Here is a 27,272-nt window from a genome sequence, read left to right as displayed (position 1 = left end):
GCAGTCCGAACTCTGCTCACGACCTGAGTTCGATCCCGGTGGAAGCTGGGTTCAGGTAGCCAGCTTAAGGTTGACTCTGCCCTCCATCCTTCCGAGGTCAGTCAAACGAGTCCCCAGCTTGCTGGGGTGAAAGTGTAGATGACTGGGGAAGGGCAAACCACCCCATAAAAAGTCTGCCGTGAAAACGTCACGATGCAACGTCACCTGAGTCGAAAACGACTGGTGCTTGCACAGACTACCTTTACCTTGGCAGCAACTGCCATCACAAGGATCTTCACTGTGCGGCTGAAGGTAAGCTGTGGCAGCCATTTTTTGTGGCTGGCTTTACCTCCTATGAATGAGTCCCGTGGCGCAGAGTAGTAAAGCTGCAGTACTGCATTCGGAGCCCTCTGCTTGTGACCAGAGTTCGATCCCAGCAGAAGCTGGCTCAGGTAGCCAGCTCAAGGTTGACTCAGCCTTCCATCCTTCCGAGGTCAGTCAAATGAGTCTCCAGCTTGCTAGAGGGAAAGTGTAGACTGGGGAAGGCCATGGCAAACCACCCCGTAAAGATTCTGTGAAAACGTGAAAGCGTCACCCCAGAGTTGAAAACATCCTATTTCTCCCCAGATCAGACGCAACGTGAGCACTTGGGATCAGAGAACTTGTCCTTTTCCTTGAGTGTACCTAGAGCAGAGGTTGCCAACCTTTTCCAGCCTGCAAGCATTTTTGGAATTCTGACATAGCATGGTGGGCGCTGCCACAAAACAAACTGCAACCACAGGAGGTAAAAAAGGTAAAGGTAATCCCCTGTGCAAGCACCATATGTTCTCCCTGGTGCATCCTCATCCCATCATCCTTCAAGGCAAAACACACACTTTGGAGCTCCCAGCAAAGAAGGGAACCCAGAAGGAAGCCCCAAACTAAGAACAGCTCCCCTTTTCCAGTTCCCCACCAAGAGTTTTTCCAATCTGGGTGCCAAACCTGCACCCTCCAATCAGGAGTTAAGGGCTGGCGTGTTCTCTCCATCCCTTTCTTCCTAGCCACGAAGACACCTGGACCCCTTTCCAGCATCATTACTGGCCTGTTCCCACTCTCTTGACTTGAGAAGCACAAACGACCCTCAGTGCTTGTACACAGCATATTTTTATAACATTTACAGAGCCAAACTGGAAAATATTCAAACGTAAAAACTGGCCACAAAACCCAAACATCATCCCCACAGCTAATTTGAGGGAATAGCTGTACTTGGCTTGCCTACTTCCTGGCTAAGCATCAAGGAACGCCAGGGCTCGACTGTGATGTTGTTGTACGTGGGCAGGCTGCTGGTTATCCCAAGCCTCCTGGTGCAGAAACACCCTTGATGGAAACATCTTGGTTGTAAAATATAAACCACCTGCAGCATTTCACAAAGCACCAAGTTCCTGTTAGCATTCAGCCATACTAGAACCAATGCTCAGATTATCATCTCATGATAACAAATTGCTAAACAGTTTACCTATGAAGAAATCTGTGAACATGGGAGGGATGTAGCTCACTGGCAACGCATGTGGTTTGCAGACCACTCCTCCCTGGCATCTTGTCACAACACTCAGGTGACGGGAAGACCTTCCTCTGCTTCTGATCATTTAGGCCCATGGCCAGTTGGAGTACACAAGACTTGGGTAGCCAAAGAATGTCATGTCTAAAACAGCTTCACCTGGCCATCTATTTTCAGGTAGAAAATACAAAGTATTAATTGTTACCACTGTGGCAGCAAAAGTTCATTAACTGGCAGCATCCCCTCTTCAGTGCTTCATACTTTCTAGAGTTCCCTGTGCAGCAGAGCTGTGATGTGCGCAAGGTACCAGCCCGTAATATGCACAGAACAAGCTTGCATGCTTTGGAATGGCAATGTAGCCTGCCTGTAAAAAGCAGAACGCTGTGGCAGGACACTCAGGATGCCTTTCAAAACATGACCCCTGCTGGTCAGGTGAGGGACAACAGAGAGTGAAACCAGAACCCCTTTTCCTGCTTTTTTCAGGCCTGGGCATCACCACCAATCCTTTCTGGTCTTCCACATGCGCCTTTGGGTATATTAAGTGGCAAAAAGTACCTTGACATTATTGAATTCCTGTGAAGCACCTGCCAACTGTCCAAGTACAACTGAAGAGCCTGGACACCACTGGTTTGAGATCCAATTTACCACCTAACTTCCACCCATTTTTTTGCAATCCCCCCTTGCCCTACCAATGCTGCCCAAGACCGACCCTTGGACAACCTTACCTTCCTCCCCCACCCCCATTGGTGGAACCCAGTTCTTAGTAAGCCAGGCTACATATGCATAGCTTTAGCATTACAGGAGAGCTGGCTTTGCTCAGCCCACTTCCTTTTAGAAGCCAGCTGCAGACCCAAAGACATTTTTACATTCTTGTACCATGGTTAGGAAGTATTTTGACTACAGGACACTGCAGCTTTACAGGAACCACAGGCTTCACCCATCACATTTTTATCCTACCCTTGTCCCATCCATTTCTCATTGCCACTTTCTCCAAAACTTCATGTTGCATGTTGTGGTGCAAAGTTAGTCAATATAACAAATACATGGACGAGTTGGGTTTTGAGCCAGGACTTGCAAGCACTAACATCATGATTCACGGATAATCTTACTGGAAGGCCTATACAGAAATATAGTTCATGCAAAGCACCACACCTTTAAGCTTGCACAAACAAGAAACCACTCTGGACGGCTGTGAACAATAGTTCCATAATTGCCCTCCCACCCCTAATAATTGTGAGTGGTAGCTTTAGAGTCCAATTGTTTCTCCCACCAGAACTAGCCACTAGGATGTAAAGAGCTGCAGCAGTTAACTAAACCAGAGAACACTGAATACAAAGCTCAGCTGTAGATTATACACACCTTGATTTAACTTTAGATTGCCAGAACGGGAATACTGTCATTATTGCTTACAATTTCCATGTTTTCAAGCCATTTTTACATTTCAGCTACAAGCACAAGTTGTATAATTTCAGACAAAGCTTAGCTCTACAATAAGGCTGAACTGGCTAAGTTAACTAATTTTGTACCCTCTTTAAAGTATACATTCCACAAGCCACAGCAACTCATAACCCCCCGCCCCCATGCTTGCTGTTTCCATTAGTTTGGTTTTGCTAGAAACTGTCGAGATTATGTTCATCAGCCATACCAATAATATACCACATAATGCTACACCAACCAAGTTAAAATAAAGACACACATTTGGGAATGCAACAGCTTTATTGAAACAAAGTGCAGTAAAGTTTCACGTGTGGATGAAAGCAAAAGCAACTTAATTAAATTAACCACCCCTGAGACGCAGCACGAGATGCAGAGTGGACTCCTTCTGGATGTTGTAGTCGGAGAGGGTGCGGCCGTCTTCCAACTGCTTGCCGGCAAAGATCAGCCTCTGCTGGTCAGGGGGGATGCCCTCTTTATCCTGGATCTTTGCTTTCACGTTCTCGATGGTGTCACTAGGCTCCACCTCCAGGGTAATGGTCTTTCCGGTCAGGGTCTTCACAAAGATCTGCATGCCTCCCCTGAGACGCAGCACAAGGTGCAAGGTGGATTCCTTCTGGATGTTGTAGTCGGAAAGGGTGCGGCCATCTTCCAACTGCTTGCCAGCAAAGATCAGCCTCTGCTGGTCGGGGGGGATGCCCTCTTTGTCCTGGATCTTGGCCTTCACATTCTCAATGGTGTCACTGGGCTCCACCTCCAGGGTAATGGTCTTGCCCGTCAGGGTCTTCACGAAGATCTGCATGCCACCTCTCAGGCGCAGCACAAGATGGAGGGTGGACTCCTTCTGGATGTTGTAGTCAGAGAGAGTGCGGCCATCTTCCAACTGCTTGCCAGCGAAGATCAGCCTCTGCTGGTCGGGGGGGATGCCCTCTTTGTCCTGGATCTTGGCCTTCACATTCTCAATGGTGTCACTGGGCTCCACCTCCAGGGTAATGGTCTTGCCCGTCAGGGTCTTCACAAAAATCTGCATGCCTCCCCTGAGACGCAGCACGAGATGCAGAGTGGACTCCTTCTGGATGTTGTAGTCGGAGAGGGTGCGGCCATCTTCCAACTGCTTGCCGGCAAAGATCAGCCTCTGCTGGTCAGGGGGGATGCCCTCTTTGTCCTGGATCTTTGCTTTCACGTTCTCGATGGTGTCACTAGGCTCCACCTCCAGGGTAATGGTCTTGCCCGTCAGGGTCTTCACAAAAATCTGCATGCCTCCCCTGAGACGCAGCACAAGATGCAGAGTGGACTCCTTCTGGATGTTGTAGTCGGAAAGGGTGCGGCCATCTTCCAACTGCTTGCCAGCAAAGATCAGCCTCTGCTGGTCGGGGGGGATGCCCTCTTTGTCCTGGATCTTGGCCTTCACATTCTCAATGGTGTCACTGGGCTCCACCTCCAGGGTAATGGTCTTGCCTGTCAGGGTCTTCACGAAGATCTGCATGCCACCTCTCAGGCGCAGCACAAGATGGAGGGTGGACTCCTTCTGGATGTTGTAGTCAGAGAGAGTGCGGCCATCTTCCAACTGCTTGCCGGCAAAGATCAGCCTCTGCTGGTCAGGGGGGATGCCCTCTTTGTCCTGGATCTTGGCCTTCACATTCTCAATGGTGTCACTGGGCTCCACCTCCAGGGTAATGGTCTTGCCCGTCAGGGTCTTCACAAAGATCTGCATGCCTCCCCTGAGACGCAGCACGAGATGCAGAGTGGACTCCTTCTGGATGTTGTAGTCGGAGAGGGTGCGGCCATCTTCCAACTGCTTGCCGGCAAAGATCAGCCTCTGCTGGTCAGGGGGGATGCCCTCTTTATCCTGGATCTTTGCTTTCACGTTCTCGATGGTGTCACTAGGCTCCACCTCCAGGGTAATGGTCTTTCCCGTCAGGGTCTTCACAAAAATCTGCATCTTCTCTGCTTTAAAAAAAAAAAAAGGAAAGGAAGAGACACAGGCAGACAAACACAAGTTAGATGAGTCTGCTTCAACAGGAGCCGGACCAGCTACAGTCATCCAAGATTAGGCAAACATCCCCATTGGGAGGAAGAACCAACCCTGCTTCCGCATTCCCTTCAGGCCCTCGCACCCCTCCCCCCCTTCGGGGAGTGAAGAAAGCGAGCGCGGGGGCCGCGCACGCGCCCTCGCCACCAGGTGACGCCACAATGGCCGACTACGTCACCAGCGCATGCGCACACGCAGCACCCGCGTCTTCCTCCCTCCGTTCGTCTCCGCCATTTTAGCTCGCCGTCTAAATACGGCCCACCGCCCCTCCTTACACGGAAAAAGAAAAGGCCATTTTCCCCTCCGAGTAACTCGCCTTCCCTTTTCCTTCTCAGCCATAAAACTCCAGTTTCCCTCGCTACAACACAGAACGTATTGACTCGCTTCCCCCCCCCTTTTCCCCTCACTTCCAAAGCCGCTTTTCCTCCCTCTAGAGACCAACTCACCTTAAGTCTCCCCCAAATCTATCAAACGTTAAGTCCCAACAACAGAGAAAATATATTTCTTACAAAGAACCAGTCGCAGCGTAACTACTAGAGCATACTCACCGCACAGCCCGAGCTGATCCTGGCAAAAATAGACGAAGGAGACACAACAGACAGCCTGTTCTAACTGCGCCGACCTCCCCGCCGGTGTCTTATATAGGCCTCGCTCGCCGAGATCACTCCGCCAAATCGGGGGCGAGAGAACTACATTGCGCCGCGCGCGCGAGGTTGGCCGCCGCCAATAGCATGGGGAGGAGAAGCAGGAAGCCGCGCCCCCTTTTCACCTGAAGGGGACGCGGAAGGATAAAATTTCTCGGCGATATCGTAATGCAATTGACCGTTGAAAATGGACCGGGGGGGGGGGGGCGATAAATTGAGAGGAATATCTGGAGTGGATCCGCATTAATCTGGAATCGTTTTTGGAAATGTTAATAAATAGGAGTATCGTGAATAAAAAGTCTTTAAAACCACCTCCGTGAGGAAATTAAACAAATATAACCACCCCATCTATGAGGGACGTTTTAGGAGAAAAGCTGAAAAAAAACCCTATAACTTCCACTTAATTCAATATTTGATCTGGTCTTGCCTTCACTCCACTTTGATAATTTCACACACACCAGGTAGGGGGGGGGGAGAACCCATGACGTGCTTCCCACCCTCCATCACCTTGATTGTGAGCACAAAAAACAGAACCTATCAAAACTCATGATGAATCTTTAGCTTTTTGAGTGGTGAGGAGAAAACCCCACTGAATTCAGTGGGATTTACTTTCAGTGTTCAAAGAAAAGGGGAGCTGGCTGAACAAACCAGAGTCCTCTGACCCACTGGCCAGCTGGAAGAATCAAAGGATATCAGTGCTCAAATTAATTAATTAATATCCAAGCAAATGAAGCACAGCTGGTGCATAAACCGGCCTGGCACAAAATTGTGGTCAAGTCTGTGAATGCTCCTGCTGCAATTAATGGGGTCACATTCAATGTTCCCTCTAAGCTGCAGTCTTGTGAGCAAAAATTCTACTTTGTGAGCTACTGGCATTAAAGTTCTAAGCTGCTGTATAAATGAGTGTGCTCTGGGGTCACCCTTCCTGAGCTAAAACAAAAATGTGTGAGCTGGAGGCTAAAAATCTGTGAGCTACCTCACGCTAACTCAGCTTAGAGGGAACGCTGGTCACCTGAAGGGGTTGGGGGCTAGTGATGAAGGCAGGGCTGTGGGGGCAGCCGCTGGGGCCTAGCCTGGGTTTCTCAGTCCGTTTCTCTCAGCCTAGTTTTCTTCACAGAGTTAAAATGAAGGCCAGGAGACCCTCCAATCCTTTGAAGAAAACCTGGGGTTCAAATGGAAGAGGCAGATGTGGCATTTTAACTACATTTGCCTCCTGGACTCCATTTTAACTGCACAATAACCCTTTGAGGTAGGCTAGGCTGAGATAAACTGACCAGTCCTCACCCATGAGAACTTTGTAGCTGAGGCAGGATTTGAGCTGCGATCTCCTCCTCCATCCAAATCTTCTCCGTTGCTAATGCTTCACTTCAGGACACTGTTGGTTGCATATTTATCCTGCCCTCCATCCCAGGAGCCTCCTTCAGGTGGCCAAGAGACTGGGAGAAAAATGTCCTGTCCCCTTAATGGAGGCTTAATAGGTGGAAATGGGCAGCTGAATTTTATGGCCTGGAGGTACAGAACTACCCTAGTGAACTTCTATTAAAGGCCCAGGACATGTTTTTTTCTCCAGGCCTGTTGGTAACTCTAGGTAGTTCAGCACCGAATTTCAGTTATTTTCCTCCAAACACAAATGTTCCCTTTTTTGGAAAAGAAGTCTGGTTTTAAAAGATAGTGCTTGTGTCTTATCATAGAAAACCAACACATTCATTCTCCCATGTAAGTCAAGGTAGTGGCAACCAATGTTCCCTCTTGTGAGCAAAAATTCTACTCTGTGAGCTACTGGCATTAATGAGTAATAGTAACTTCTTCCCGGAAGACCAAATGATTGGACATGCCTGAAGCACTGAGTAAGGGACACATCTTGTACTATACTAAAATGTTGCTGTGGAAATAAATTCTGCAATATAATTACCTCTTCTGAATTTGTTTTAATTTTATGTTAAAGATTGACACTGTGTTATATATCGTAAAATACTTGTTGATTCTATCCATTTTTTAAACTTTTAATAAAAGTTATAGTTTTGGGGGAGGGGAGTTACTGTGGTGTCCAATACATTCTGAGCCAGGGGTGGCCGAATTTGCTTAATGTAAGAGCCACATAGAATGAACGTCAGATGTCTGAGAGCCTCAAGACACAAAAACCAGATGTTTGGCAGCTGGAAGGAAGGAAGGAAAATGGAAGGAGGAAAGGAGAGATTAAATAGATGGAGGAGGGAGAGGTGGGAAGAAAGCAACTTTAAATATGTTCTCCAAGCTGCCAGCTGGCTTGGCTTGGAGAAGTTATTTAAAGAGAGAAATGCCTTCTCGAAGCCAACCGATGGGGTGGTGGTGGGGGCTTTGAGAGTCACACAATATGTATGAAAGAGCTACACGTGGCTCCCGAGCCACAGTTTGGCCACCCCTGTTCTAAACAGGTTTTTTTTTTGCTGAATAAGTCTCAACTGAATATCCATAGAGTAGGCACAGACTTTAAGGCCATATTTCATTGCTTTGGCAAAATGGGGTCTTATTCCATTCATTTCTAAGGCTCTGTACATCGCATTTCTTAACTGACATGAAAGATTTGCAAACAAATATTGTAAGTTTGGTTTCCTGCCTTCATTTGATTGGAATTTCAAGGAGCAAAGGGGATTCTGAGATACTTCACATCACAAGGCCATACTTAGATACCAACAGATATTAACTATAAGTATTGACATTCTACAGAAGGAGACAGATAATATCTTTCCCCCTCCAAAAATATCTTTTGTGAAAATTTAAAAATTGGACACAACGAGTATTTTATGATATATAATACAGTGTCGATCTTTACAATAAAAAATCTTCAGAAGAGGTAATTATATTGCAGCATTTCAGTTACTGAAATATTGCAGGTAGGATACTAAGTATATTGGGAGTTAAACCTCAGCTGTAGGCTTCCCAATCCCCAGGTCCCAGAGGGGGATCCCCTGGTTTTACAGGCTTCCCCCCTCTCCCAGCCAGCTGGCCGGCGGGGGAAGCCCCACCCCCACAGCCATCATGCACCACCATGAACAATTTCCATAGGGAATGATGGGGAATTGATCTGCGGGTATCAACGGCTCTGGGGGGGCTATTTTTTGAGATAGAGGCACCAAATTTTCAGTATAGCATCCAGTACTTCTCCCCAAAATACCTCCCAAGTTTCAAAAAGATTGGACCAGGGGGTCCAATTCTATGAGCCCCAAAAGAAGGTGCCCCTATCCTTCATTATTTCCTATGGAAGGAAGGCATTTAAAAAGATGTGCAGTCCCTTTAAATGTGATGGCCAGAACTCCCTTGAAGTTCAATTATGCTTGTCACACCCTCGCTCTTGGCTCTGCCCCAATGTCTCCTGACTCCACCCCCAAAGTCTCCTGGCTCCACCCCCAAAGTCCCCAGATATTTCTTGAATTGGACTTGGCAACCCTACTCAGCTGAGAAAATGACCAAAAGGGGTTTCCCTTCAGATTGTATAAGTCTTCTGCCTTTTATCTTACAGGGTTGTTGTGATGGTGAAATGGAGAGGAAGGAACAACTTGTAGGTTTGCCAGCACATTTTTTGTAAATGTCCTGTACTTTTAATAGCAGCTTATTTACCAGGTGCCTTTATTTACCACCTTGCCAGCAAAAGTGTCAGTTGCCTTTTTCCACACATTGGAAAGGAAAGGTCCCCTGTGCAAGCACCAGTCGTTTCCAACTCTGGAGTGACGTTGCTTTCACAACGTTTTCACAGCAAACCTTTTTACGGGGTGGTTTGCCATTGCCTTCTCCAGTCTCTTACACTTTCCCCCCAGCAAGCCGGGGACTCCTTTGACCGACCTCAGAAGGATGGGAGGCTGAGTCAACCTTGGGCCAGCTACCTGAATTCAGCTTCCGACAGAACTGAACTCAGGTTGTGAGCAGAGAGTTCAGACCACAGTACTGCAATACTGCTGCTTTACCACTCTGCGCCACGGGGCCGCTTTAAGTCTGTATTAAAGGGACAAGAGTTTTTCTCCCCCTCCGGGCCTCACTCTGTGGGGACTTTTTGATCCTGTTGTTTGTGGCTAGGCCATTCCTCTAATCTGCTTGGCAGAGAAATCCTTGCTTTTTTTAAATTTTGGCATGTGCCCCAAAGGAAACACCAGGAAGAAAACAATGAAAACACAGCAAGATCTGTCTGATTAGCTTGCAGCTTGGCCAAGACAGGGCCCTGTGACTGGATGGGCCCTATTCTATATAACTCAGGTGGCTGAAGAAGGGCCCATGTTTAAAACAATTTTATTCCAGTAACATATGGTAACAATCAATTCTTGCATTATTAATTACTTATTTTTTACTATCTCATATATTACTTTTCTAACCCCTCCTCCCCCGTTACTTGACCCCCGCCGGTGTTATATACTTAAAATTCTAATATTTAAAGGTACCCTTAACTAATGAAACAAAATTTTCTATTTTTCTTTGTTTTAAGTCTTAATAATTATCAAAAATTGTCCCATGTCCTTTTATTTTCTACTCTTTTTCTATATAACTTCTAAACTTCTTCCACTCCAACTTAAAAGTTTCTAGATCACAGTCTCTTAAAATTCTTGTCAATTTGCCCATTTCACTCCATGTTATAACTTTTATAATCCAATCTCATTTCTCTGGTATTCTTTCTTGCTTCCACAACTGCGCATACAATGTCCTAGCAGCTGAGAGCAAGTACCAAATTATAGTTCTATCTTCTTTTGGAAATTTTTCCATATATAATCCCAACAGAAAAGTCTCTGCAACTTTATTTATTTATTTATGTATGTATGTATGTATGTATGTATGTATGTATTTATTTATTTATATTTTGACTTATATCCCGCCCTTCCCACCGAAGTGGCTCAGAGTGGCTTACAACATATAAACTTACATAAATTTAGCTTAAAAACATTTACATAGTAAGGATTAAAACAATAAATTAATAAAACATAGAACATAAAAACCAGCGGTCTATTAAATGCATTCTAGTTCCATCCAGAAATTCTCAGTGTCAGTTAGTTGTTGTAGGCCAGCCGGAAGAGGGCTGTCTTACAGGCCCTGTGGAACTGCCCTAGGTCCCGCAGGGCCCTCACCTCTTCCGGCAGCTGGTACCACCAGTAAGGCACCATTACCGAGAAGGCCCGATCCCTGGTGGATTTCAGACGGGCCTCCCCACTCCTCCACTTGCACCTGCTGGAATGGCCTTGGGTCAGCCATAGCTCTGGCAGAGGTGGTCCTTGAAAGGGCAGCTGCTGTGAGAGCCCTCTCCAGCCCCACCCACCTCACAGGGTGTCTGTTGTGGGGGAGGAAGGGAAAGGAGATTGTGAGCCGCTCTGAGACTCTTTGGAGTGGAGGGTGGGATATAAATCCAATATCTTCATCTACCTCACAGGGTGTCTGTTGTGGGGAAGGAAGGTAAAGGAGATTGTGAGCTGCTCTGAGACTCTTCGGAGTGGAGGGCGGGATATAAATCCAATATCTTCTCCATCTTCTTAAAGCCCAAGAGCACCTTTAAGACCAACAAAGTTGAATTCAGGATGTGAGCTTCTGGGTACATGCGCAAAAGCTCACCTCCTGAATAAAACTTTGTTGGTCTTAAACAGGGCTTTTTTTGTAGAAAAAGCCCAGCAGGAACTGATTTGCATATAAGGCTGGCCACACCCCCGACACCAAGCCAGCCGGAACTGCGTTCCTGTGCGTTCCTGCTAACCCCCCACCCCCACCCCCCCTCTGGTCTTAAAGGTGCTGTTGGGCTCTAACTTTGAAATGGAAGGTAACGGTTCAAAAGAGACCTGCAGTGGTTCACCAGCAAAGCAGCATGCGATGTGATGGAGATGCAATTTAAGATAATTCACAGGCCTTAGGGTTGCCAAGTCCAATTCAAGAAATATCTGGGGACTTTGGGGGTGGAGCCAGGAGACTTTGGGGGTGGAGCCAGGAGACATTAGGGGTGGAGCCAAGATCAAGGCTGTGACAAGCATAATTGAACTCCAAAGGGAGTTCTGGCCATCACATTTAAAGGGACGGCACACCTTTTCAATGCCTTCCTTCCATAGGAAATAATGAAGGATAGGGGCACCTTCTTTTGGGGCTCATAGAATTGGACCCCCTGGTCCAATCTTTTTGAAACTTGGGGGGTATTTTGGGGAGAGGCACTAGATGCTATACTGGAAATTTGGTGCCTCTACCCCAAAAAATAGCCCCCCCAGAGCCCCGGATACCCGCAGATCAATTCTCCATTATTTTCTATGGGAATAAATCTCCATAGGGAATAACAGAGTTCCCAACAGACATTTCCTTCCCCTCCCCCCCCCCCCCGCTTTCTGACGACCCTGAAACGGGGGGAGGGTCTCCAAACCGGGGGATCCCCTGCCCCCACCTGGGGATTGGCAACCCTAACAGGCTTTGAAGTATCACATCCAGGTGTTTGCTGATATGTTCGAACTGCTGCCTTTTAAATCCATTGTGAGCCACCCTGAGCCCTGCATGCAGAGAAAGGAGGGATAACAATCGAGATTATAAGATAAAAATTAATAAAGGGTTACCTTCCATTTCAGTGTACCCGAGGAAGCGGGCGTGCACCCAAAAGCTCATGTCTTGAATATAACTACTGGAAAGAAAATCAATGGGGGTTCATGACATCTGGCCTCTCTAGAGATCAGGACTGGGGGACCCGTTTCTCTGGGCGGCTGTTCCCTGCCCCACGATGCCAGCAGAAGTCTTGGCTGCAATCCTCCAAGGCGAAATCACAAACGAGACCTCTGGGCTCTAAAACAAAGCCGGAGTCCAGTAGCACCTTTAAGACCAACAAAGTTTTATTCCAAATGGACGCTTTTGTGTGCTAGAAGCACACTTCATCAGACAATAGGATGAAATGGCCAGCAGCCCTTAATATATTCCAATGTATTTCTCTTTTAGAATAGTGTATCAGAATGTTTTTTTTTGTATCGACATACTCAAATAAGGGATATTGGCTGTTTATCTCATTACATATACTAACCCATCTTCCACTATATTTTAATGTATTATTTTTTTTTTCTAATGGCAAACTAGAATGATGTTTATATGTGTGTCACATGTTTAAATTAAACCTCTGAGAAACTTATGCCCTCTTTTTAACCCAGAGCTAACATTACAACAGGCTCTTATTTATTGCAGGCCACAGACAGGCCTCTAAGCTACAGAGTCTTGTGAGCCAAAATTCTACTTTGTGAAGTACTGGCATTAAAGTTGTGAGCTGCGGCATAAATTAGTATCCTCTGGGGGCCATCCTTCCTGAGCTAAGACAAAAATGTGTGAGCTGGCTCACACTAACTCAGCTTAGAGGGAACACTGGTCACAGGATGCCGAATGACATAGACATCAATCTGCTATTCTGACGTATATTGCCTTGTTTTTGTTTTAGCCCAGTCAACCCAAATTAGCAATCACCAGACCCCCAACTTGTGATTCTTTTAATCTGCTAAAAACATTTATATGATTTTGCATACTAATTCACTGCCCACTTTCTCTATATTAAGAGAAAGTTGCCATTCCATCCTATTGTCTGATGAAGCGTGCTTCTAGCACACGAAAGCTTCCATTCTGAATACAACGTTGTTTGCCCTAAAGTTGTGCAGGGCTCCAACTTTGTTGTATTGCTTCAGACCAACCCGGCTGCCCACCTGGATTTATCTCTGGGATCAAAGAATCCTCAAGAGCATTTCTGAAAAGCCGAAAACAAAGCAATAAAGGCTCATTTAATTTTAAACTTATTTAAAAAGTGGAGATGCCGGGGATTGAACCCGGGGCCTCATACATGCAAAGCATGCGCTCTACCACTGAGCTACATCCCCAGACAGTGAAACGCTGCTTCTGCGAGGTCTGATATCGTAGCAGTCCCACTCCACGCTGCGTTGCACCGATGAAAAGCAACGATGTACGTTCAGGGAATCAGAGTGCAAGAGAGGCCAGGGAGACGGCAGAATAAAGCGTGAGTCCAGGGGCACTTTTCAGACCAAGTTTTATCCGCGCTATAAGCTTCCGTGTGCATGCACATTTCTTCAGAAGGCTTAATCTTCAAGGTGCCGCCTGGACTCGAGATTTGTTCTGCTGCCTTCAACCAACGCGGCTCCTTACCTGAATCTGTCCGCAGGGGAGTAACGGAGACGCATCCCGAACTCTAGACTTTCGAGCGTGTGCGTGGAGCCTCCTGCTCCCGCCTCCCGGCTGAGAGCGAGCAAAACCGAGGGCAAGAGACAGGCGGTCAAGCTGCGCCGCGCAATTTGCGCAGAAGGCTGAAAAGACGGGCAAACACGCCAAGGGAGCGGCGGCGACCACCTGTGGTTAAACTGCGGCTCGGGAGCCACATGTGGCTCTTTCACACACACTGTGTGGCTCTCGAAGGCCCCACGGCCCTGTTGGAGAAGGCACTTGCCTCTTAAATCTCTTCTCCGAGCCAAGCCAGCTGGCAGCTTGGAGAAGGCATTTTGAGTTAAAGTTGTTTTCTATCTATCTATCTATCTATCTATCTATCTATCTATCTATCTATCTATCTATCTATCTATCTATCTATCTATCTATCTATCTATCTATCTATCTATCTATCTATCTATCTATCATCTGTCTGGCTATCATCTGTCTGGCTATCATCTGTCTGTCTGTTTATTATCTATCTGTTATCTGTCATCTGTCTATCATCTCTGTCTGTCTGTCTATCTATCATCTGTCTGTCTATCTATCTATCATCTATCATCTCTGTTATCTGTCATCTGTCTATCATGTCTGTCTGTCTTTCTGTCTATCTATCATCTGTCTGTCTATCTGTCTATCATCTCTGTTATCTGTCATCTCTCTATCATGTCTGTCTGTCTTTCTGTCCATCATCTGTCTGTCTATCTGTCTATCATCTATCATCTCTATCTGTCATCTGTCTATCATCTCTGTCTGTCTTTCTGTCTATCTATCTATCATCTGTCTGTCTATCTGTCTATCATCTATCATCTCTGTTATCTGTCATCTCTCTATCATGTCTGTCTGTCTTTCTGTCCATCTATCATCTGTCTGTCTATCTGTCTATCATCTATCATCTCTATCTGTCATCTGTCTATCATCTCTGTCTGTCTTTCTGTCTATCTATCATCTGTCTGTCTATCTGTCTATCATCTATCATCTCTGTTATCTGTCATCTCTCTATCATGTCTGTCTGTCTTTCTGTCTATCTATCTGTCTATCTATCATCACCTTCCTTCCTTCCTCAAACATGTACTTCCTTCTTCAAACAGCAGCTCTCAAACATCTGATGTTCATGTCTTGTTGGCATTTATTCTAAGTGTCTCTTGCATTAAGCAAGTTTGGCCACCCCTGCATTTGTCTCTTTAAATTACGTCCCCAAGCCAAGCCAACCAGCAACTTGGGAAATGCATCTAAAGTTAAAGTTGCTTTCTTTCCACCTCTCCCCCTATTTGCTTTCTTTCCGCCTTCCTTCCAGGCAGATCTCAAATATCTGATGCTCATGTCTTGTGGCTCTCTTATTCTATGTGGCTCTGTCTTAGGAAATTTGGTAACTGCTGTGCTGGATTCTGACTCTTTTATACTGTAGAACAAAGTAGGAGTCAAATGTACCTTAAAGACCAACCAAGTTTTATTCAGAATGTAAGCTTTGGTATGCATGCATAACTTCTTCAGACGAGGGGATAGGGTACTGTGGGCTGAAATACATGTAGGAAAAAAAAGAATACATAAAATGAAAATGGGTTAAGTATATGTAATAACATTATCTCATTACATATACCGTACTTAACCCGTTTTCATTTAATGTATTATTTTTTTCTAATGGCAAACTAGAATGACATTTATAATGTATAGAATTATGTTAAAAATTAGGTGAACAAGAACATCTAGGAACAGCTAGGAAATACATGTCCTTTGGTTGCACCTACACTTGCAGCAACAGCAAATAATACGCAACTTTTATTATCTTTTATTGCTATCCAGACTAAATGATCTTCCAATTTATTACACTGTTTTGCCATTTGATCCTAACTTCGTATCTTCAGTTTACACTCTTAACCCACCAGGTACATGCATTTCAGCCCACAGTACCCTATCCCCTCGTCTGAAGAAGTATACATGCATACGAAAGCTTACATTCTGTGCATCTGAATAAAAGTTTGTTGGTCTTTAAAGGTGACACTTGAATCCTGCTTCGTTCTGCTGCTTCAGACCAACGCAGCTGCCCACCTGGATCTTTCTATTATTTTCTGCTCTTCAGTTCTTCAGGTTTGAAGAAGTGTGCATGCACACAAGAAAGCTTACATTCTGAATAAAAGTTTGTTGGCCTTAAAGGTGCCACTTGAATCCCAAGTTGTTCTATCTTCTCTACTGCGGCAGGCAGACCCATCTCGATGCCTGCAAACCACGTCTTTTTCTTTATACGGGGTTCTTTCCCATGCGGGAAAGGTTCATAGTACGACCAACAGGAGGAAGCAACGGTCAGGCGGAGAAAGCACCTCTTGGAATGGTGAAATATTCCTTTTTTTTTTTTTTTTTTAATGAAGGGCATGAAAAATGACAACCTCTCCCCGTCGGGGAATCGAACCCCGGTCTCCCGCGTGACAGGCGGGGATACTTACCACTATACTAACGAGGAAGAGCTACTGTAAAGCGTTCCAAAATACGTCACTTAAGACTATGAAAGGACTCAGGGGGGGCCTTGCTAGATGGGGGGGTTGTACACGCATCTGCTCTCACATTGCAACAATCTGTTGTCAGAACATCCGGATTTGTAGTTTCCAAGCAGAGAAAAAGGGGAAGTCCTGGGGAGTAGCGCGGAAGTATCTGATGACTCTTTACTCTGGCTGATGACTGTCTTTTGCAAGAACACAAGTGAAGCCACGTTGGAAGATCATGCCACAGGCCCATCCACTCCAACAGACTAACAAAACTGCGTGGCGGCTTTCAATGAAGAAGTGAGCAGCGACTCACACGGCAGCTCCTCCCCTGCCACACATTTAAGGTGTTCCTGTGCTCTTGCTCTTTGCTACCACCCGTCTAACACCCTGCGTGTGACACAGGCTGTGTGATCACACACATTAAATAATACACTTTCAATCCACTTTCGATGCCCTTTCCAACCGGATTTTGTCAGTTCACACAGTAAAATCCATTTGGAAAGTGCATCAAAAGTGGATTGAAAGAGCATTATTTAGGGCAGGGGTGTCAAACATCTGGCCTGGGGGCAAAATCAGGCCCTCACATGGCTCCTGTCAGGCCCCCCCAGCGACTGCCTGTCATCTGCTTCCTTCTCCCTCTCTCTTGCTTCCTTCTACATCACAGCTTGCTTTGCCAGGCTTGCTCAATCACACAGGAGCTACAGAGCAACCCCCCCCCTATTTTCTCCATTGGCTGAGGCTCCTCCTTTGGAGAGGAAAGAGGGGGAGGGAAAGCTTGCTTTGCCAGGTTCTTTCAATTGCACATTGGAGCGCTCTTCCTTCTATTGGCTGAGGCTCTTCCACCACCAGTCCCCTAGGGAAGGAACGAAAGAGCGAGAGCTTCCTTTGCCAAACACCGTTGAGGCTAACAAGTGCTAATGTTTTAAACATGTTTTAAGTTTTGGGGTTTTTAAAAAATCTTCAATTGTGATAGTCTGTGTCCTTTATAAAGTTTCTATCTCTGCTGCCTAATCTTAAATGGGAACACCCACAGCCCCGCCCGGGCCAACATGGCCTGCCCTCCAAGGCCTCATTTATTTCAACTCTGGTCATCATAACAAATGAGTTCGACACCCCTGATTTAGGGTGTGTGCTCACACAACCGCAGTGGCCATCAGGAGGTGCACCAGCGTGCCATCACCGCCTTCTTGGGAACAAAGGCCCCTCTCTGTGTTTGGCCTGCTGCTGCAAGGCGCCTCCAAGCGCGATGGTTCCTTTATTCAGTTGCTTCCTTTGCCGCCCGCCTTTCTCACCTGACGCTCAAGGCGGGTTGCTCAGCGTGGAACCATGCAACTGGAGAGCAAGAGGCAACCAACAAAACAAAGCAACGCGAAAGGGTAGTTGCCGAAACCCATCTTCCACTATATTTTAATGTATTCTTTTTTTTTTCTAATGGAAAACTAGGATGTTTATATATGTGCTACATGTTTAAATGAAGAGATCCAAGCGGGCAGCCGTGTTGGTCCGAAGCAGCAGAACAAAGCAGGAGTCAAGTGGTACCTTTAAGACCAACAAAGTTTGATTCAGAATGGAAGCTTTCCTGTGCTTACATTCGGAATAAAACTTTGTTGCTCTTAAAGGTGCAACTTGACTCCTACTATGAACAAAGCAGGAGCCAAATGCACCTTTAAGACCAACCAAGTTGTATTCAGAACGTAAGTTTTTGTGCGCTCTCTAAGCACACTTCCTCAGACGAGGGGATCCCAGAATACCTGATCCTCTCGTCTGATGAAGTGTGCTTAGAGAGCACACGAAAGCTTACGTTCTGAATAAAACTTGGGTTGGTCTTAAAGGTGCCACTTGACTCCTGCTTTGTTCAACTGCTTCAGACCAACACGGCTGCCCGCTTGGATCTTGACTCCTACTATGTTTAAATTAAACCTCTGAGACACGAATGCCCTCATTTTAAACCCAGAGCTAACATTACAACAGGCTCTTATTTATGGCGCTTCACACCTAATGACATAGACATCAATTTGCTATTCTGACTTATATTGCCCCCTTGTTGATGCAGCCCAGTTAACGCAAACTAACAATCACCAGACCCCAAGTTGCGTTTCTGTTAATCTGCTAACAAACAATTCCATGATGTTGCATACTAATTCACTGCCCACTCTCTGTATATTAAGGAGTGCTGGCCATTCCATCCTATTGTCTGATGAAGTGTCCTTCTAGCACGCGAAAGCTTCCATTCTGAATAAAAGCAATGCGGGAGGACTAGGGAGAAGCAAAGGAGAGAGCTGGCGTGTTGCAGAGACCCGCTAAGAGGCGCCAAGCAGTGGTTGCAGCAGCGAGTAGTTTATTTGCAAGAGTTGCGAGTGCGACGCACGCGTGTGAATGCCTGCAACGAGGGTTGGGATTTTGCTTCCCACGACCTATGACACACGTGGCTGCGCGGAAGAATAGATAAAAAGAAACAAAGCGTAATTTTGATGAAACGACACGTCGTAAGAGCAGTCTTGCTGGATCAGATGGAAGTTAGTCTGGTCCAGTATTTTGCATCCAACAGGGACCAGCTAATTTTTTCAGGAACCAGCCAGCGAAGCAAATCATCTTCTGGAAGAATTGATTTTCAGATATCTATTAATCCTGAGCATCGAGGCCCCATTGAGTTATGACCACCAAAGAGTGCTCTTACACTCCAGTAGCTAGTATGAAAAAGCGGGAAAACTTTGCGTAATCTAGTCATGTATGTATTGATTTTGGTTTTTAATCTGCGATAGTTACCCTGGAAAGAAAGAAAAGAGTATTTGCCGAAACCCGGGATCGAACCAGGGACCTTTAGATCTTCAGTCTAACGCTCTCCCAACTGAGCTATTTCGGCAGCTGCAAACTGCTGCGGTGTGACTAGCTGTACTCATCGATCAGAGACCGCGCCTTCCAATCAATCTGTCAATGAATGAATCAACCTGTTTCTAGCAGTTTTCCTTTTCGAATCCCCAGGCTGGCTCCTAAGCAAACAAATACGCAAAAATATGCAAGGACCGCGGGCGTCCCTTGGACTTCCCGCCAGGCCCAGGGGAAGCAGTGGGGTGTAACCTAGAAAGTTTGATAGAAAGAGGACTGCTAGCCAGGAGGGGTGAAAAGAGTGCCTTAGAGCATACGCAGAGTGCCATCGGCCCCCGCAGATAACTAAGACGAAGGGGAGAGGGGCGAGTGACTTCTGCCTAGGCTGCAGTCCCCCCGCCCCGGTTTGCGCTGTGAGATATTTTTGGAAGAGGAATTAAACTTTATCGTCCAAGCCATGTTGGTAAACCCCCGCCGGCCGCGCTGTTTTTACGCAGTTTAATTTGCAATTCACTCATTAAAAAAATCCAAAAGAAATTGGGAGAAATCACTGCAGTGAAACGAGCGACGGCTGTGCCCGGACAGCGAGCTGAACGGACAAAAAAGTCTCAGCCTCCCCGTCGGGGAATCGAACCCCGGTCTCCCGCGTGACAGGCGGGGATACTTACCACTATACTAACGAGGAAGAGCCATGTTGGGCTGTCGAAATTACGTTAGATAAAACAAACACACGTTTGGCCCTCTGCTGTTCCTGCGAAAGGTTGGCAAGATTGAAACAGGCAAACCAGATCCAGGAAGTGAAGATTCAGAACTAATTTACACTTTTTTTTTGTTTTTTTAAATTTCTGGGTAGGGGAGGGGGGAAAACCCCTCTTGCACGGTTTGCAAGGGAGTAACATATTTAAGAACATAAGAGAAACCATGTTGGATCAGGCCAGTGGCACATTCAGTCCAACACTCTGTGTCACATAAGAACATAAGAGAAGCCATGTTGGGTCAGGCCAGTGGCCCATCCAGTCCAACACTCTGTGTCACACAGTGGCCAAAATTCAGGTGCCCTCAAGAGATCCACCAGTGAGGCCAGAACTCCAGAAGTTCTCCCACTGTTGTCCCCCATCACTGCTCCAAGCAGAAGACAGAAGACATGTTGAATCAGGCCAATGGCCCATCCAGTCCAACACTCTGGCTGTGATCACACAAGCTAAATTATGCGCTTTCAATCCACTTTCAATGCACTTCCCAGCTGGATTTTAGATCCAAGTGGACAGCCGTGTTGGTCTGAAGTAGTAGAACAAAATAGGAGTCCAGTTGCACCTTTAAGACCAACTTAGTTTTATTCAGAATGTAAGCTTTCGTGTGCTCTAAGCACACTTCATCAGATGAGGAATCTGGAACAGTGAGCAGAGCTACGCATAGCTGGTAGGCAGTGACTCACAATGCAAAAATGGTACAAACTTAAGATCTAATGACAGAATAGTACAATTATCTGGTAGGCAGTGGTTTAGAATGCAAAATGGTACAAATATAAGATCCAATGACAGAATAGTTAAATTAACAAACTGAGCAAACGATGGAGGCTCAGATAGCAGCCACTGCCAAGTCCGCTTTTTTTCATCTTAGGCGGGCGAGGCAGTTGGCCCCCTTCCTGGAACGTGACGACCTGGCAACAGTGATTCATGCTACGGTCACCTCGAGGCTGGACTACTGTAATGCCCTCTACATGGGGCTACCCTTGTGCCGGACCCGGAAACTGCAGTTAGTGCAGAACGCTGCTGCCCGGCTGTTATTAGGGCTCCCAAGATGGGAGCACATTCGGCCGGGGCTCCAGGGTCTGCACTGGCTGCCAGTAATATTCCGAGTCCGGTACAAGGTGTTGGTCATTACCTTTAAAGCCCTATATGGCCTAGGACCTGCCTACCTTAGGGACCGTCTCTCCCCACACGTTCCCCAGAGAGTACTACGCTCAGGTTCACAAAACCTGTTGGTAGTCCCCGGGCCAAAGGAGGCCCGTCTAAAATCCACCAGGGACCGGGCCTACTCAATAACGGCACCTTATTTGTGGAACCAGCTGCCGGAAGAGGTACGGGCCCTGCGGGATCTAGGGCAATTCCGCAGGGCCTGTAAGACAGTCCTCTTCCGGCAGGCCTATGACATTAACTGACAATGTAAAATATCTTGGATGGAACAAAATGTATCTATAGGCCGCCGGTTTTACTCTATCTTGTTTTTATTAATTTATGGTTTAATTGAATTTTAAATGTCTAAACTGAAGTTGTTTTAATTATTATGTTGTAAGCCGCCCTGAGACACTTAGGTGAGAAGGGCGGGGTATAAATCTTAATATAAATAAATAAATAAATAAATAAATAAATAAATAAATAAATAAACCTTTGTTCTGAGTAGCATGTGCATGAGAAAGCAATAAAACAGTAATATGTCAAAATGTGAGAATGTCTGTTCCTGGGCCAAAAGGAAGGTATTTCTGTCTCAGAAGTTGTCCCATCCAACTAATTTACCTTTTAACATGTAACATGCATATAGTTTGCCATTAGGAGAAAAATATATTAAAATCTAGTAGGAGATGGGTTCAGTATATGTGATGGGATAAAAAACCGATATCCCTATTTGAGTATTTCAATACAGCTATAAGAGAAATACATTGGCTAGTGCTGTTCTTGTCCGCCTATTTAACATGCAAACATCATATAAGCTTTCGTGCGCTCTTAAGCAGACTTCATCTACTTGAGAGCATACGGAAGCTTCCATTCTGAATAAAACTTAGTTGGTCTTGAAGGTGCACCTTGTCTCCTGCTTTGTTCTATTGCTTCAGACCAACACGGCTGCCCGCTTGGATCCATGATGTTAAACATCAACTGGATTTTGCAAGCTCACAGAGTAAAATCCAGTTGGAAAGGGCACTGAAAGTTGATTGAAAGTGCCTTATTTAGTGTGTGTGATCACTCACAGCTTCTATGCTACGCAGTGGCCAAAAACGCCCAGGTGTCATCAGGAGGTCCACCAGTGGGGCCAGAACTCCAGAAGCCCTCCCCAGGAACGCATGCCAAAGTGTGAGTCCAGTGGCTCCTTTGAGACCAACAAAGTTTAATTTGGACTCATTGAGCACGTGTGATTTTAGCATGCACGCTTCTTCAAATACACACACACACACACACACACACACTGCATGCATGCAAAAGCTCACACCTTGAACGAACCTTTGTTGGCCTAAAGGTGCCACTGGACTCGAACTTTCGCATACAGCTTCAGCCCAACGGGAAGGCCCGCCTGAATCTATCTGCGCTGGTAAGCAGGAACAGAATGCAACGCACGGGAGCCTGCGGGAAAGCTCTCTTGTCCCCGTTTTAGAGAGGACGGCACACAGTACAGCAGGAAGCGAGTATTTGCTTTGACACCCTTCTTTGCAGCTTTAAGGGGGGGGGGGGTTGGAAAGGCAATCTTTTGGAAAGAAAAAAGAGGCAGCCAAAATAAAAAAACATGTTAACGTGTTGAAAATAAAGAACGTGGCAGCAACTCTGTAAGTCCTTTTGGAGAAATTTTTTCCACGGGAGGGGATGTAGCTCAGTGGTAGAGCGCATGCTTTGCATGTATGAGGCCCCGGGTTCAATCCCCGGCATCTCCACAGTTTTTCCTGTTTTCCTCAGCTAAGCAAAGAAGTAGGAACCAACTCCAGGCGAGGTTCTCTGCGACTAACGCTAACCCCCGCGGCTCCCTGGCGCTGCTGCAGAACAGAACGTGCAATTCCCAGGGCTGCTTCAGACGGCTGTGTGGAAACCCTTGCGGGTGCAAACCCGTTTCGCGAATCGTTTTGGAAGCAGGGGGCCAAAGTACCAACTCTTCCTCCAAATGCAATATCCTAAACAGCCCAGACTTTGTCTAGCTCCAGATTGTACGACTTGTGGCCGCTTGACCAGTTTCCCAGAACCTGATGCATCGAGATGTGGAAGGCTGCCAGAGTCTTTCTGGCCACCGGAAGGTGGGGTTTGGTGGGTTGCCAGCTCCAGGCTGAGAAACGCCTGGAGATTTGGGGGTGGGCCCTGGGGAGGAAAGGGACCTCAGTGGGGTACAATACGAGAGATGCCATCCTCCAAAGCGATCCTTTTTCTCCAGGGGAGCTGATCTCTGTAGACTGGAGATGAGCTGTCATTGCAGGAGATCCCGAGGTCCCCGCTGGAGGCTGCCATCCCTAGACGAGCGCTGTCTTATGAAAACGGGCAGAGATGGTCAGAGACACAAACTGCAATTTATTTGCAATGGCTGGGAAATCAAAAGAACGCTGCAATCCTAAACAAAGAGTTACACCTTTCTAAGCCTATTTAGAAGAATGCAACTCAGTTTAGGAATTTTATTCTACAGCTACGTTGAGCGCAGTTTACTCCTGAGCCATCAAAATAATTCAGTACTAATGGCTGCTTCCTGAACTCAGGGAATCCATTGCAGAAGCCCACAGCTGCAAAACTGCAGGAAAACTGCTTGTGCTTGAGGCTGCTGACTTCTGAATCAAAATTCTTGGGAGATTTGGAAGTGGAGCCTGGGAGGGCAGGTTTGGGAAGGGCAGGGACCATCATGCCGTAGAATCCACCCTCTGGAGATCTGATTTCTGACATCTGGAGATCAGCTCTAATTCCAGACATCCAGGCCCTACCTGGGGGTTGGCAACCCTTGTTGTGAGGAGCTCTTATGCTACTTAAAAATGTACTAAGACTCTCCCATCAGCACCCTAAGATCTTCGATTCCGAACACTAATAAAGATGGCAGACTTTATTCTGGGGTGGCCGAACTTGCTTAATGTAAGAGCAACATAGAATAAACATCAAATGTTTGAGAGCCATGAGGAACGCAGGTAGGCTGGCAAATAGATGGGGAGGGAGAGTGGAAAGAAAGCAACTTTAACTTTAAATGCATTCTCTAAGCTGCCAGTTGGTTTGGTTCAGAGAGGTGATTTAAAGGGAGAAATGCCTTCTCCAAGCCAACCAACAAGGCAACAGGGGCTTTGAGAGCCACACAATATGTGTGAAAGAGCCACATGTGGCTCCCGAGCCACAGTCTGGCCACCCCTGCTCTGTCCTATGGGGCACAATCAACTGACAGGCAAGAGCATGGGCCTTTATTTCAGTGTGTCTCATACAGGTGAATTATGCCCATTTCAAAGCATAGTTGTGTTTATCTGCAGGAGAAGAGTTAGATTCGAATCCGAGAGCACCTTCAGGGCCAACAAGATTATGAGGGGTGTAACCTTTTGGGAGTCAAAGCTTCCTTCCTTAAATATTCCTGTTAGCCCAAATATGCATTTTCTATCTTTGGGACTGACTCCGAGCATCACATATACCACAGGCAACTCATAGGGGAGTCTGGAAATTTGAGGGCTGAACCTGGGAAGGACGCTCATGTCCTAAACACCATCCCTCCAGAACTTCCAGTTCTTCCTGGGGGACTGATCACCGTGTTGTGGAAAGCAATTAAATTCCAGGCCCCACTTTGAAGTTGGTAACTGTAGAGTACTGGGGTCGGTGCAGGAAGAGACCAGAGTTGGAGAGTGATTTCAGCAAGCTTTACTTCAGGAACACCACACAACACACACTGAGCTCTGTTCAAACTTCCCGCTCCTTTATACAATTCTTGCCCCCTTCTGATTGGTCCTTAACTATCTACATGGATTGGCTATTTACAGGGCCCTAAGGGCCTATCAGGGTACAGTATGAGCCTGGATGTTGATTGGCTACTTATGTTTCAATCCTTCCCCTGATTGGGCACGCTTAGGCCTTCTCTGGAACCCTGGTGTGGAGTTCAAGCTCTGGCTTGTTCGGCTTCCCCCCAAAGTAACAGTTCCCTCCAAAAGTAACAGTTCTCCCATTTGAGCCTAGGACACAACAGTAACCAAAGGGAATGCTTTTGTCGAGGTTAAAATGTTGAAGGATCCCTTCCTTCCAGTTAGAGAAGCCAGCGTACAGAAGCATGACTTGCCTGGGGACTGTGTCATGTGCTAGAACCGGCCTCCATCCCTCTGGCCAGCCCTGAAATAACAGTTGATAAGGGTGCACCAAAGTGTCACAAAATAGCCAGCTTCCGTGTTCTCCAGAATTCTTCATCTGTGGAATGTAGAAGTTTGATATTTTGTCATATTCTGGTTGCCCTTAGTAGAAGAGGCCTTCACCTATTTTTGGAATGTTTTGTGAACTAACAGGGCTGCTCAACAATCCCTCTACAACATCACAGTTTCCATGTTTTGCGTGTGTGAAGTGGTGTAGAAGTTATTGTTCCTGCGTGTGGCATGAACCTACGTATCTCTTTCCAAAAAGCATGCCCAGCTTTCCAGACACACAAACCATTTTGCAAACTTGTGTAACAAAGATGAGACTGCACAAATGCAAGTAGGCAAAAAAAAAAAAGGGACACTTTTATTTCAGAAAATAGCAGTGTTATGATAAAAAAAAAATCAGGTTATGAACATGTTATACACGGTGAACTTACACAGGTGCCCTCAGGAGGTCCACCAGCTCTAGTCAATAGGGATGTATTCCTGTACATAAGGAAGCCCCCTTCCAATTACAAGAGAGTTGTCGCCACAAATGACCACATCTGCTTTGAAAGGACCCCTTTCCGTAAGGGATATTTCACTTGCTTGAAGCCGTTTAGCCAGCTAAAACCTGGCTATTTCAACCCCTCTCTTGTCCACTGATGATCTGGTAAGAAAGAGGCTATGCTACTGGCCCTAGTGTACAGCTCCTAAATTCCAACACTCTTTAGGGAAGGAAGTGCATAGGGAAAGCCTCACAACATTTAATAAGTGTCTTTAAAAAAAAAAAGGTTTCTCATCCATAACTGAATCTCTGAAAAATGCATTTTTAGTAACATTATTTAAATTGCAAAAATATATATATATTTAAATATATACATGTCTAAAGGGAAAACGCACAATTCCAGGACCCACAAATCATGGCAGAGATCAAATGAACAGAAAATAAATGCAATAGTCTTTAAGTGTGGGGGAAAGAATGTGTCTTTTTTTGTACGTTACAAGGATTCTCCGTTCTTCTGCCTCTAGTTCACAGCAGCGCCGAACCTCAAAGGGAGATCATGATAAACTCAAGGATTTTCTGTCCTTTTTGCAAACGGACTAATACAGTCCAAAACCTTTTTTTTATCTCCAAAGCAGGGGAGGGGGAACCAAACACAAGTTTAAAACACCGAAAATTCTCCAACAAACAGCCATCATGAATGCTGCCCACGGAATGCTTGGGATGATCTAGAAATCAAGTTTTGGAGTACATCTTTATCTCTGTGTCCAACTTGAAAGCGAGGCTTGCAGGTGACCTTGAAGCTGCTCTTTCAGATTAGGATGTGTCACATTTTGGACCGATCTGTCTTATTAGAACATGTTTCTCAGCAGAGTTAGTTCCTCTCTTCTTCTGTCCACTGTCATGAAACCCTGGAGTTAAGACTCACCTGACTCACAATGAAATCTCAGACCTCTCATTTTTTAAAACTTGCTATGCACCAAAGTACCTTTGTGCACGACAGATACTTTCACTGATCTGGCGATGTCACATATGGTTTTGAAAGGCCTCCAACAAATGCATGACAATATCCCCATTTGTGCCAGGGGAAGACAGCATCTGTGGGAAAGCTCTTTTGCACCTGTGGATCTGTTCCCTCCAGTAGAATGCATGCGAGCTGCTCATCAATGCAAATGCACTGCAAGGAACCCTGTGCAAGCAAATGCATATTAACTACTTGTCTATGAACATGCAAGTCGCTTCCTTGCAAATAAGGACATCTCTTCTTCTGTTGGGTCTTCACAGCTAAGATAGTTCTAGGAGAGACTTTTGTGGAGGGGGACAGCAGAGGATAACTCGCATGGAGGTTCATGGTGTTACTGGTGGCCAGATTTTAGAAACTTTTTCATGCGCCGCTTCCGGGATCCACTGGCAATATTCCCACAGCAAATCTGAAATAGAACAATAATTTGTGAATGAGGGTCCATTAATGGAAAGGGTTTTTTTGTTTAGGAAACTCCAGCAAACAGGATTGGACGAAATTTTCTAAAGTCTTTTAAAATCATTCTGCAGTAAAGACGGTGGGTAGGGTAGGTTATGGTCTGACCTTGCATCAAGAGAGACACAGCTGGAGGGGCAGAGACAAAATCAACAGGGCTA

The 27,272-nt window shown here is 46.1% G+C and overlaps 2 protein-coding genes and 5 non-coding genes across 7 annotated transcripts in view; 1 reads left to right on the top strand and 6 right to left on the bottom strand.

The window, feature by feature from the left end:
* Positions 1-3,213: 3,213 nt before the first annotated feature.
* On the bottom strand, positions 3,214-6,284 carry UBC (ubiquitin C). The gene is made up of 2 exons (XM_060249221.1): positions 5,531-6,284; positions 3,214-4,897 (listed from the first exon to the last, which is right to left on the bottom strand). Exon 2 carries the CDS (start codon positions 4,890-4,892, stop codon positions 3,294-3,296), a length of 1,599 nt encoding a protein of 532 aa, XP_060105204.1. The 5' UTR covers positions 4,893-4,897; positions 5,531-6,284; the 3' UTR covers positions 3,214-3,293.
* Positions 6,285-13,383: 7,099 nt separating this feature from the next.
* On the bottom strand, positions 13,384-13,455 carry TRNAA-UGC (transfer RNA alanine (anticodon UGC)). Its single transcript has one exon. It is a non-coding gene; the product is annotated as a tRNA-Ala (tRNA).
* Positions 13,456-16,178: 2,723 nt separating this feature from the next.
* Positions 16,179-16,250, bottom strand: TRNAD-GUC (transfer RNA aspartic acid (anticodon GUC)). The gene has a single exon. It is a non-coding gene; the product is annotated as a tRNA-Asp (tRNA).
* A 2,812-nt stretch (positions 16,251-19,062) lies between these two features.
* TRNAF-GAA (transfer RNA phenylalanine (anticodon GAA)) lies at positions 19,063-19,135 on the bottom strand. The gene has a single exon. It is a non-coding gene; the product is annotated as a tRNA-Phe (tRNA).
* A 576-nt stretch (positions 19,136-19,711) lies between these two features.
* Positions 19,712-19,783, bottom strand: TRNAD-GUC (transfer RNA aspartic acid (anticodon GUC)). The gene has a single exon. It is a non-coding gene; the product is annotated as a tRNA-Asp (tRNA).
* Positions 19,784-22,666: 2,883 nt separating this feature from the next.
* TRNAA-UGC (transfer RNA alanine (anticodon UGC)) lies at positions 22,667-22,738 on the top strand. The gene has a single exon. It is a non-coding gene; the product is annotated as a tRNA-Ala (tRNA).
* Positions 22,739-25,516: 2,778 nt separating this feature from the next.
* The window catches only part of DHX37 (DEAH-box helicase 37), a 47,057-nt gene continuing 45,301 nt past the window's right edge, over positions 25,517-27,272 (bottom strand). Inside the window, exon 27 of the mRNA XM_060249006.1 lies at positions 25,517-27,064. Within this exon, the coding sequence (XP_060104989.1) occupies positions 26,982-27,064 (83 nt within the window). The 3' untranslated portion in view covers positions 25,517-26,981. The remainder of the gene's footprint in view (positions 27,065-27,272) is intronic.

The sequence above is a fragment of the Heteronotia binoei genome, chromosome 11, assembly GCF_032191835.1.
Source record: "Heteronotia binoei isolate CCM8104 ecotype False Entrance Well chromosome 11, APGP_CSIRO_Hbin_v1, whole genome shotgun sequence".
NCBI lineage: Eukaryota > Metazoa > Chordata > Lepidosauria > Squamata > Gekkonidae > Heteronotia > Heteronotia binoei.
Note: the sequence above shows the minus strand (reverse complement) of the source record. Positions and strands in the feature narration are given on the sequence as shown.